The 12,537-nt window shown below is 37.5% G+C and overlaps 1 protein-coding gene across 1 annotated transcript in view; it reads left to right on the forward strand.

Annotated features, from left to right (window-relative positions):
- Window positions 1-12,537, forward strand: part of LARS2 (leucyl-tRNA synthetase 2, mitochondrial) — an 83,079-nt gene extending 70,542 nt beyond the window's left edge. Inside the window, exons 19-21 of the mRNA XM_066572070.1 lie at window positions 161-272; window positions 6,669-6,796; window positions 12,167-12,537. Coding sequence (XP_066428167.1) covers window positions 161-272; window positions 6,669-6,796; window positions 12,167-12,346 — 420 coding nt within the window. The 3' untranslated portion in view covers window positions 12,347-12,537. The remainder of the gene's footprint in view (window positions 1-160; window positions 273-6,668; window positions 6,797-12,166) is intronic.

The raw sequence follows: 12,537 nt of genomic DNA on the forward strand, positions 1-12,537 counted from the left end.
TCCCTTTTCATAAGTTTCCAATTTATTGTGAAATTGCACTCTCCTTAGCATTGACATTGATTTTAAGTTTTATTACTGCATTTTCTTCTTAATTAAACTACTTTCCTCCCCACCTCAGAATGTTAATAGTTTGTTTCTTTTTCCTTGCTTTTTCACTCAGCAAGCTCCTCGGCCTCTTGTTCTCCACAGCACAGAATTTGAAGATGCTTTGGCTTCCCTCTGCATTATGGTTGCACCTATGGCTCCCCACATTGCATCAGAGATGTGGAAAGGTATTTATAAACTTCATACAGGTATTCTAGGGAAAAGGACAAGAAATTTGCAAAAATGTCTGTAACTCAGCACATGTGTGTCACTTACCTCTGAATTCTTTATCTAGCTTGTCACCTTCTGTCGCAACTGTTAAACAAACTTGAACTTTGTGTCATTCCCACATCTCTCCTTTCTGCCTTTGGTTTCTTTTTCCTAGCATACAGAGGTGGATTTCTTGAAACAAGGTGGAGAAAGGGAGCTAGAAGAACAATTCAAGACAAGACTTGCATGAGGAATTCATATGTCAGCTGCTAACTGCTCCTGTATATGTATGGCATTATTAAGAGCTGAACACCCAGGGCAGAAGCAGCTCTTTTATAAATAACTGTGTCAGAGCCTTTGGACTACAAATATTTTCCTTCAGGAATTCAGGCAAAGCAAACCATATCAGAGGGCTGGATAGTAAAAAGACTAAAGGAATGTTCAATAAAAATCCTATCCTTTTAGGATGCTCCAGAGACTGATAGACACTGTGCTGTAAATTAACCTGCCATGGAGAATGGGAATTACAGACAGGGTATCTTTTCTAAGACCTGTCACAGTTGTAGAGGTCTGAATAGCAAATGGGCTAAGTTGCATAGTGCTGATACAGTTAAAGCCTGTGAAATAAGGGATGTGCATGCCAGAGTTTAGCAACTGATGGTAAGGTTTATTGGGAAAAGTCCCAAGATGCATGTGGGAAGATAGGAATATATTCTGCATTGTGGCTGGCCACAAACTGCTGTGTGGTTTTGGACCTAATGTTAGCTTTTGGATGCTGTTTTAATGGTTTTCTTTTCGATGGTCGTCCCAAAAACCATTGTGCATTCAAGTGTTTGCAGAGCAGTGCTACTAAACTGATGGTATTTCAGTGCTAGCCATGGCCTGCAACCTTAATTGCCAAGGAAAGACTGCTCTTCTTCAAAGCAGTAACAAAGAAGCAGAGCCTGTGGAAACAACAAGATATGGTAGGGAGAGTAGGTTGGGTTTTTTGCATGTGTTTTCATTTCAAGTGATTTAAAAATGTCTTATTAGGAGTTTAAGTCTAGAATAAAGAGTGGCATCAGACATGATCCATCTGGTCATATACTATGAATGACGTGCCGTCTAATTAAAATAATACTAAATAAAATCAATTAGCATGACTTTTCTACAGTGGTTGAGATGGAGACAGAAGAGATTCAGGATCATTACTTATACATACAGTGCCTTCTAAACTTGGAATTATAATACATGTTAGGAAATTCAGAATTACCAGCTATGGTTGATAAAATGACAAAGAGCACTAGGGTATCTTAATTAACAACTTGTCAAACACGAAGCTTAATCCTGTAGTGTTTTGAATGCTAGACAAGGAAGTCTTTTCTTGCTACTAAAATCACTGGAGAATGAAAATGATAAGCATTTTCTGTATCTCCCTCTGATGTAAGAATCAAAAGGAAGCATATAAAAATTGGAAGTGTATTGTCCTCAGCCTCTGTCTGCATTTAAAGATAAAATTTTACTTGTGTGGTCCAAAGACATGTGCACTGTAATTCAGTACAGCAATCATTAAAAACCATAGTGTGTTGATTACTGCCTGAAGAATTTTATTACTAAATTTGAAAATGACAGTATCTTTTAGCATGGTAATCATTGCATTATACTGAAGTTATTAAACAATTTTATCAGGAGAATGTGCATACATTTAACTGCTGCATTGTGGTAAGAATACTGTATTATTTTGAAATAGCCAGCATCTATCAGTTCTGTCTTGGGATTGAGATTTCATATAAAAATTCCCCAGGTTTTGAAATGCACTCCGGTTCCACCAAGTCCTGCTGCTGTTCTAATGTAACCAATTTCTCAAACTTTGTTGTGTATAAGCGATGATGCTTTACTATTTTAAATAATTTCAATATGAAAATTAAGGTTTCTAAATACTCTGTTTAGTTTTCTCTGTGTTTAGTTCTTCATACTCAGAGAGAATAAATCTCTTCTTTTGTACCTTGTCTTTGCATCTAAGTGTCAGGATAATGCTGCTTCCTCTTTTGTGACTTGGTCAGGAAAAGGAGTTTGTATATTGTTAGTTCTATAAATTGCACCTATAGCAGTGGACCCCAGTCTTTGATGGAAGCTGCTTGAACGCTGTTCTGTAAGTGCCTCACCTTTCAGCAGCTGAACAGCAGCAATCCATGATACTTTGTGTGTGAAGAAGTTCTTCTCCCCCCTCAGAGGACGAGCAGTTTTTGGTGTTGTGGTGTGTCAGCCTGCTGGTGTTAATTGTGCAGAGAATGCGCTGGTTTATCGCTCAATAACATAAAAAGCAGCCGTAGCCCCTCAGTGTGGGAAGAGTTCATCCGGCTGATATCTTGGCAGTTTATGAACACTAACAGGATGAGGAAATCTGTTTCCTTCCTGAAACCTTGTATCTAAGGAATATACAGACACCATTTGAGACTTTTTTTTAAGTTTGTTTGTAGTAGTACAGTGTTTTGCTGTTCAGACAAGGACATGAAACTGCTTATTGTGACTTGCTAAATTTTTATTAGAGATGGCTCATGAAAGATATGTACCCCTTTGATAAATGCGTCTTAGGAAATACTGAAATTAAACATAATTTTTTGAATTTTTAATGGTATCATTGTCTTAGCAATATTTTAACTGTCACTACAATAGCTCTGTTGCAAGAATTTGTCTGAATTCAGCCCTTGCTCAAAAAGGGCTAAAAAGAACGGAGTTGAGTAAAAGCTAATTGATGTTGCAGGTTTTAATTGAAAATCTGAATGTAGAAATCCCTCTTCACAAATCCAATAAGAAACATGATTCGGAGATTAAATTTTTTTTTTCTCCAAGAGTAATAGCATAAGAGGAAGTAGAGAAAGTCTTTCAAATGGAGGAAGACAGATTGTTTTAAGAAAGTTAAAAGTGTTTGTGTGGAGTTTGCTGGATTGCAAGCACATCCTAGAGTTAGCTTACAGTAACCCAGGCTTTTCACATCCTAGTTCTGTACTACTATACCAGTGGTATAATACAGATTTTCTCAGAGCTGTCTGGAAACAGCTGTTGCCATTTCTTTGAGATAGCAGATTGTTTCACATATGACTGACAGACATATTCGTCCTGAGCTGCAGAAAGAAATTTCGGATATGTAACTTGCCCAAATCTGTCAAATAGGGAGATTCATTAAATAGTAAAGAGAATATCAAGAACAAAGTAACATGGCAACAATGCCAGAAAGAGGTTTCACAGGCAAGTAGATACTCACCCAAAATGTCTCTCCTCTTGCCCTTAAACACTCCTGATTGGAGCTTTTTAATTAAATTAGCAGTATTTGGGTATTCACCCTCAGAGTCATCTTGTACTTCCCCCTCTGTCCTTACATTTTCTGTTCAAAAATCCCTAGTCCTAAACTCTGATACTGCCATTGTTTCAGATGCTTTCATTCACTTCCTTTTATCACCCATTAAGACTTCCATCTTCATTTCCTTCTCTGCTTTAACCTCTCCAGGGCTTGTCACAAGCCAGCTCTTTCTCAATTTACTTCATAATCACAACTTTTCCTCTGGCCTGCATAATTTTATGTCTAAGTAACTGCACAATTGCTGGAATTTTACAGATATTTTTTTCCAGTGTTTTTTTTCTGTAAGACTAGAGTTACCTTTCTGTTTCTCAACACCTTGCTGATACACAATTGCTCCCACGTCTTCCTTTTTAAATCTCTTTAAAATGAGAATCCGCTCTGCCCTTTCAAATAGCACCTTAGGGGAAGTATTATGCTTATGAAATACTCCTGTAATGCTAGTAAAACGTTGCCCTGAGCTGAAAAGTTGTTAGACTGGTCCTGTCCCCTCTTTCTCTCAACTTGCTAATTTACAGTACTATAGTACGTGTTTAACTTGGTGTTTTAAAATGGGTTCCAATGCTGTGAGTTACTGGTTAGGGAAGCCTTGCTCTAATATTTGCTTGCTAGTCAGTAGAAGTCCATTGAAGCAGATCCAATAGCAATATTAGGACTTCAGACTGAACACAAGTATTGTCTTTGATCTGTCCTGTACAGATGGATACATATAAGTAAAAAGCTTACAATAAGTAAAAAATTTACTGTTATCTTTCTGTCGTGCATCTGCAAGAGAATCTATAGCCGTAAAAGCAAAATACATCAAAAAATATGATGCAAAATGCACACCACTTCATAAAATGCACTTCACTAGGCACTTTCCTGTACAGTAAGACAACAAAAGATGTTTTTCATGTTTTCACAATCAAAGTTTCAGAAATGGTCCATTTTTAATTCATCAATCACCATTCTGGATCAGGGTGATGAAGTTTCTGGTTTAGCGTGTTGAATTTTGAAAATACAAACCAAGCCATTATGTCTTCTGTGTTCTACAGCTTACAGAATGTGAATTAAGGCAGGAAGCCAAACAGGCAACATAACTAAAACCTTCATTTTGGTTTCCTGTCAAACTGTTTTCTCAAACTAGTTCTGTTGACTTTTCTACTCTCTTTTTCTATGGATGAGCTCATAGCTCATTTTGTAGCAAGAAAATGAACCAAAAGATTGACACTGAGATTACTCACACTTTGCTTCAGAATAAATTTTAATTATTTTTTTATTGGTCAGTTTATTAGGACTGACAGCCTCCACAGGAATTAAAAGGGACCATGGCTTTGCTTTTCATATATCAGAAAGTAGGTTTTAAATAGTCTGAAGAATTCTCTTCAACAGTAAAATAAGGAATGGCCAGCGTGCATGCTTTTGCCACAAGACATGTGATCAGTTGGAAAGAAGTGAAGTCATCTGGATGTTCAAAAGCCAAAAAGGAAAGAATCTAACAGCTGTTTTCTTTACAGTCAATGTGATAATGAATCATCAATGTGAAGATTTTTTTTTCTGCTTGAGTTCCTGTCTTTTGCTCTCTCAGTTTCTGAGCTACTGCTGCAAAAGAAAAAAAAAAACCAAAATGAGTGCCACTGGACTGTTTTAATAAATTATTTACCTAACAAATAGTTGTTGTCATTAAGAAATGTGCATGTTCTTGCTTGCCATTAGAAATAGCTGCCATCAGCGCTCCCCACTGTCCCTGTCTGAGTCACTCAGCAAATAGCACAGCTGTGTGTCATTTTACCAAAGGATTTTGTCTGGAAAAGCACTGACAAAAATGTGGTGGATTTTTCTGGAGGAAGCTGCTTGCTCTTTATGTCCCTCTTTGCTGTTACTCACCGTATCAGTCTAAACAACCCGGCAAGCTGAATTGATGTATGCACTGTGCATGGGTTGGGTGGATGTCTGTGGCTGCTGTCCTGCTGTTTTGAACAGCCTCAGTGCCTCAGTCTCACCAGTGAGTCTTGTGTGGATGGGTTTTCTTTATGCTTTTGATGGAGTTTCCCTAAACCAGAAGAAATTTCACATACAGAAGAGATTTCATTTTGCAGTCCTGAATGAAGCATGTGCTTATAAAAAGTTTTAGTCTGTGTTCTTATTCATATGCAGAGAATGCTTTTAATTTAAAAATCTCCTGGCTTTGTGATAATCGCAAGAGACATCATCATCAATATTGATTATATTTGACAGCATCTTTTTAAACGAAATCTTTGTATTTTGTCATATAGCTGCAGTAAACAGCAACATAAATCCCACTCAGGCACTCCTATTCAGTTACAGAATGCAGCTTCAGAATGACTTGCATCCTATTCTCCTATTACTTAAACAAATCAGGAATTAATTATCTTGAGAAGACCAGTTTAATAAAAGGAGATCACTTATCACCGTTTCAGAAATTTTTAAAAGTAAAATCGAAGGAGAAAATGTTTCAGAATGTAAAAATCATAAGGAGAGCAAGCACTGCAAGGCATTCCTTTGTATCACCTTTAATTTGTGAGAAAATATACTTCACAAAATAGAGAAAATCTTGCAAGTAGCTTGACATGCAAATTTAGAAACTACCCAGCATATTAGAAGTGGTAAAATAAGGCATAATCATTTATCATTCTCAGTTGTTAGTAAAATTCTAATCAAACTGGTGGCATTACTGAAAATAAATGCAGTATTATGGCTGACTTCTAGAAGCAGAGGTCAGCTTGTGTTGCAGGATTGCAATTTAAATTAATAAGCAGCAGTCTTCTGTGCTCTTGGCAAAGTTACAGAGTGTTAATTTAAATTTAAAGTGTGCCCACATTGTTAATATCCTTACTCATGGTATAAAACAAATACTTCAAAGATGTAAATCTTTCTGTTTATAATGTGTTGTATGCTGATCTAAACAATGTTATTTCCTCCTATGGCACTTGCTTTTAAAGTCAGCTTTATCCTGATCTAATTTGTCAAACAAATTCCAGAGACCAAATGTTCTGGTTACCATACAGATGAATGTTTTACTGTTTTCATTTTCCAGGTTTGGCACATGTGCAGAATAAACTTTGTACTCATCATCACTGGGATGTTGATGTTCTGCATCAGTCCTGGCCCAAAGTAGACCCAGACTACCTTCAGCCATCAGATGTTGTGGAGATGTCTGTACTGGTAAGAGCATTTTGATTTATTTTCAGTAGTGGCCAAGTAATGTGTTATGAGCCCAGAGGATGATGGAATTTCTCCTCTTGTGGAAGTCAGTTCTCATAGTAAATGGCCCAGTGAAAGTTCAAAATAAAAGCTGCTATTACAGTTGTGCTGAGTAATTAAAATGGTTTCCTAAACAAAAAGATATAGTGAGTCTGGAGGAGAGATGCCCTAAGTATAAAGCTTTCAGAGTGACTGCATGTTAGTACCTGTGGAAATTTGACCAATGAACAGCCATGGGCAAGGATGATACAGTCGAAACTAGGATCACTAGGCCCACATTTTTTGCCTGACAGTGCATTTATTAACTCAGCCCTGTATACAACAAATGTATAATGAGGTGATATTTCTTGTGCTGCCAGTAGTGCTATGGCTCCCTAACAGACCAATCATAAGCTTGGTTAAGTTGTGATTTTTGCCAAATTATGTTTCCCATCTGCCTTGGCCTGAATTTCTGGCACATGTCAGGAGAGTCCATTTGCAGGAATGGGGTTGAGAAAACCAGCTATCTTTGGAAATGTTAGAAATTCCAATTTCTCTTTGGAAACCCCTTTGTGGCCCAGGGAAGGAGCTGGCTGTTCAGTGGAAGAGTGCACATGTAGCTACCTTTAGTTAACCTCCAGTTCTCCAACATGTGCATGGTGTAGTTTACTGTCTTCTTTCCTATGGCTCCAGTTAACTAGCACGTGTTCAGGATGCTCCCAGGCACCATAAAGCTTGGTCATTAGACAGGGCACAGAGGGAATGGATGCCTGGAGCCAAAGGTGTGGGATCCCTGAGCAGGGCCTCAGCTCTTCCACTGGCTGACTCCTGCTCCACCTTCCTCATGGTCAGGCACTGTGATAGTCAGTAATTAACATAGCTGCACACTACCAGATCTGAGGTCTCCTGCCTTTTTCACTGTTCCCCAAAGGATAATCTTTAATGCTAACATTCTAAAGGTTAATGTTCTAAATTAAATGTAACGCTTCAACTTAAACACTTTCTGTGTTTCTGGACATTCAGTGAAAATTAAACCTATAGAATAAATGTCATTAGGTCATGTAAAACTGTATATTCTGTGTGTGTAGAAGAAACAGAAGCAATGTATTTTAGTTGTATTTTTTCTGTTCACTCCTTTGGGAGAGGGAGCAAAGCAGTTGGGTTGTTTTTGTTGAGCTGAGTTTTTTCAGGAGGGAAGAGATTGGTTGAATTTAGGGGAAGCCATTTTGCTGTAGATTTCCTTAATCAAAGTATCTTTGCAGATAATTTCATATCTTGCCTGATCTCTGAGTCAGTTTATTTGAACAGAATGAGAAATAATGTTAAAGCACTAGTTTTTCCAACATTAAACATACACGCTTAAGAAAGACCAAGGAGTATGTCTTTTTGAAGGAAATTTTCAATTGTCGTCTTTCCAAACCAAGAAGGACTCAATTGCCAGCTGGGGTTAATAGAAGACTTAGCCTAATAGTCACTGTGGGGAAATGCTTTTTTCCTCTTTCTTGCCCTCTCTTTCTTTCTTTAAGTGATAAGCATTTAGTTCTAACAGTAAAAATCTTCACTGAGGTACAATCACTTCTCTCAAGCCCAAAATAAGCCTTCACATCCAAGCACAGCTAGCAAACATCTTGAATTCCAGCGTTCAGTTTATAAGGAAGTCATGAATGAGAAATTGTGTAATTTTAGAAGCATCTTTGCAGTTGTGGTTAAAGCAAACATGTTATTAAATATATCTTTGAAATAACAACTTCAGCAACACAGAGAAAACTCTGGACACAATGTTTTTAAGACTACACAACCAAACATGAAAATACCTAAATATTTCACTGATATTCTTCTGCTTACACAAAAATTTCCTTCTCATAAAAAGGAACAAGAAAAAAAATTAATTAATTTACTTTGTTAAAATTATTTTTGTTTCTTTTCCTGGTTGACTTTGTCAAAGCCATAGTCTTGTGTAAGTCTTGTTGTAAGAAGAGAAAAAACAACCCCTGGGTTCTCAGTCATATATTCATGGAAGTATATGATGTATGTAAACACCTTCCTTCTGAGAAAGCAAATGACTGGAAGACCAGAAAGATAAGTTGCTTTTTTGTAATGGGAATAATTCTTAGCAATAGTGGCTATAGAGTGTGCCTGGCTTTCTACTGTAAGAATAAGTAAAGTAAAAGGGAAATATGAGGGAGCAGGGAGTGTGAATGTGCATGGAATGTGAGAAGTTTTGTGAACACTGAAGGTTTTTGTATGGCTGCAAAAATAAATTGCCCTCATTAAACCAAGAAACACTTGCCATACAGAGGAATTGGTTTTGCAAAGAGTCAGTGTCTCTTCACAAGGCTGTACAGTCAAACCAAGTCTTTGGGCCACAACCCTATTCTTCTCGAGCCATCAAACTGCCTCAGGCTGCCAGGGATTTGTCTGCTGAGACATTCTGGGTTTATTTCTCTTCACACAAAATACTTCATTATTTCCTGTCTGTGCTGGAGTTATGTCTTTCCATATTTAACCCAAAGCAACAAAAGCAACCAGCTCAGTGTATCCTTGGCTGAAACAATATATATTGCCTACAAGAAAGACATTTAAATTCACTGGATATGCACAGTATCTGTTCCTCTAAAAATTATTGCAAAGTTGGGTATACAGTATTTTTAATAATACTGTATATTATTAATGCTCTGAAAAATCTGACCTGATTGTGCATTTCATCCTATAAATACTTCTGACTAGCATTCCTCACATTTTCTAGGTGGTGCAGCACTGTTAGCAGATGTGGTCTTATAACTGATGTTTTTATAAATTAAAAAAAATTTGGTGTCATTTTCCTTGCTTGGCATATGAGGAAGGTCTAACAGTGTACAGATATTTATTTTCTTTCTAACTTCTCAGAAGGATTATGCATCAATGGTAAAAAAAATATTTGAGTTGAATTAAAAATTCCTCTCTTCAGCCTCAAGGTGCTTATTTTTCAGTCTTCTGTGATTTCATTTCAAGTTTTATAACTTCTGTACTTACCACTGGCTCTCTGTAGATCTGGAATAGTGTGGAATGTCAAATGTTAAAAAGAAAAAAAAATAAATGAGAGAAAAGAAGAGAAGAAAAAAGCAACAGCTTTCTTCCTCAGGGGAAGAGAGGACCCAAGACTTGTGTATTTCTCCTCTTGCATGGTTTTTCAGAGAAACAAGGCTGCCAGCACTCAGTTTTCTTGTATGGCACTTTCACCTGGAAAGGCCAAGGGATATGCTGGTCTAGTGAGATACAGAGAGAGAGATGGAGAAATAACAGAAGGCATTTCTCCTGCTGAGAGCCTAAGCCCTGGACTAAAAGGATATGTGACTAGGATGCTTGTTACACACAGCATGTGATGAAATCTGCAGCTGCCTGTTTTAAGAATCGTGTTAAAATGCTTCATGATACCTATGATATAATGAAAGCCATGCTCAAACACGGGGTGAAACCATAACCAATCTGCTGTTTGATAAAAGTTATGGTCTCAGCTCAGAGCAGAGTGTGGGAAGATCAGGAGACATGCTGTGGGAAGGTGGAGATGTGCTGTGGGAAGGTACACAGTGCCAGGTCGCCCAGGCTTCTCAACCTTTCTAGGAAAACACAACCACTAGCAGTCATTTATTTACCAAGTTGATTTAGGCTGCTTGGCTTTTCTGTTGAGAACAGCACCAAATAGGCTAGTTGTGGAAAATTTCCCCCTGCCAACATCCATCCACTGGGACATATTAATTTGCATGATGGAGGACAGTGAATGACATTTTAACTAGACAGGCATAGCTTTGAACTGCAGGCTGCGTGTCCTAGCAGCAAGCTGAGAGGCTTGCTTTATATTCCCACTAAAACTGTATCTCTTTGGATTTTACTGTTTTCTTTTTCCTGTGGAATGCATTTCTTCTCTGAAGTGTCCTGTCAGGAAGAACTGTTTGTAGTTATTTTTCACAAAAGCTTTAAAAATTAACTCCTATGTGTTTTTCAAAGATACTTGCTTTGCACCAGATGCTAAAGGCAAAGTTTAACACAGCCAGCCTTTCATGATGCCACGTTATGGATGCATGTAGGAGTAATTAAAAGCCTACTGACATCACTGCAAATTATTGTCAAGACTAGTCAAAAAACAGAAGTGGTTCATCCTTGCTGCATTTGAGATTCCATCTTGTTCCTTAAAAATCTGTCCCAACTTCCTCTTTCAGAGAATTGCACAAATTATTTTATTTTCATTAAAATAAAATACAAACAAAATACAAACTAGGTAAGTGAACTGGGTCTTTCTCATTTGTTGTATGTTGCGTGGAGATATCCTGGATAAAATCCAGGTGAAAACCAAGTTGTGAACATTTTTATGTCCAAACTGCATGAAACAATGTATATTTCTTTTAGATGATTGAAATCTCCCTGAAATGATGCCTAGGGCTCAGAAATCTGCAGTACCTACACAGATTATTATGCAAGTAATGTGATTAACTGCATTAAAAAATTTGAATTGTTTCATTTTCTAAAATGTGTGATTGACCTTCTTCTCATTAAGCCACTATAGTGGCTTAATGAAAATAGTCCAAGTAAATCTGAAAGTCTTTGTAATAATTAATTTTATGCCAGCTCCAGAAAGGTACTCAGTCAGGCTCTATAGTCTATCTCCATTATCTACCTTTACTGGATGACAGAAAGGATTTATAATCCCATTTTATAAACTAAGGTGATTCCCACCAAAGGGCTTACTCAGTTTGACTTACGTGATTCTGCCCTACTGAAGCAAAACCAGGGTGGAAGCTGCACTGAAAACCAGCCCCACACAGGAAGATGTTGCTGAGTGAGCAGCTGACGTCTTTGTGGTCAGCATTGGATTAATGAGCCATGGGTTGAGTGCAGCATATAACAATGAGTGCAACATACACTAAGTTAAAGCCTATTTTTCTAAAAATAATAAATCTTCCATTTGAATCTCTGCAAGACATTGCTTAGCTGTAAAGAATCCAAGTTGCTGCCCAGAAGTATGTACAAACCAAGACTCCTACCAGACATTTTATGCAGCTTATGTGCCTGTCACATTTTTAAAATTAAAAGATCACTGCATTGCACAGTCACGTGTTGCTTGCTGTCTTCAAAACTGAGACTTCCTGTGGCCACTTCTCCAATTTTTTGTATCATGAATCAGAGTTTTATCTTACAGTGGACAGGAGATAAGAATTTTATCCTCTACTTAGAAAGTGTGGGTTTGGAGAAAAGAGAGTTTATTCCACTTTCCCCCTTTCCTGTTTTAAAAAGATGGGTTGGATACAGGAAATTAAATTGTAGCAAACAGTCTAGTTAAACTTCTTTTTTTTTCCTGTTTTTGTGTCTCTCTTTCAGATTAATAACAAAGCTTGTGGCAAAGTTTCTGTGCCTCAGCAAGCAGCCCGCAATTTTGAAGAAGTCCAGGAGCTCGTTCTTCAGAGTGAGCTTGGAGTCAAGCACCTGCAGGGACGAGCCATTAAAAAGGCCTTTCTGTCTCCCAGAACTGCCCTTATCAACTTCTTAGTGCAAGAATAGTAAAGGCTCTGCTGGGCTGCAAAAGAGATCTGGAATCTTGTGAGGTGGAAACCAATGCAAAAAGAGTAGTTATGGTTATTTCACTTCATGTAAAGGTGGGAAAGAAATCTTATTAAATCAGGTTGCTGGTAAATCTTCCTTTTAATGTGAAGAAATGTGCAGAATTAAAAGTTCTTATTAAGTCATGGTAA

The sequence above is a fragment of the Molothrus aeneus genome, chromosome 1, assembly GCF_037042795.1.
Source record: "Molothrus aeneus isolate 106 chromosome 1, BPBGC_Maene_1.0, whole genome shotgun sequence".
Classification (NCBI taxonomy): domain Eukaryota; kingdom Metazoa; phylum Chordata; class Aves; order Passeriformes; family Icteridae; genus Molothrus; species Molothrus aeneus.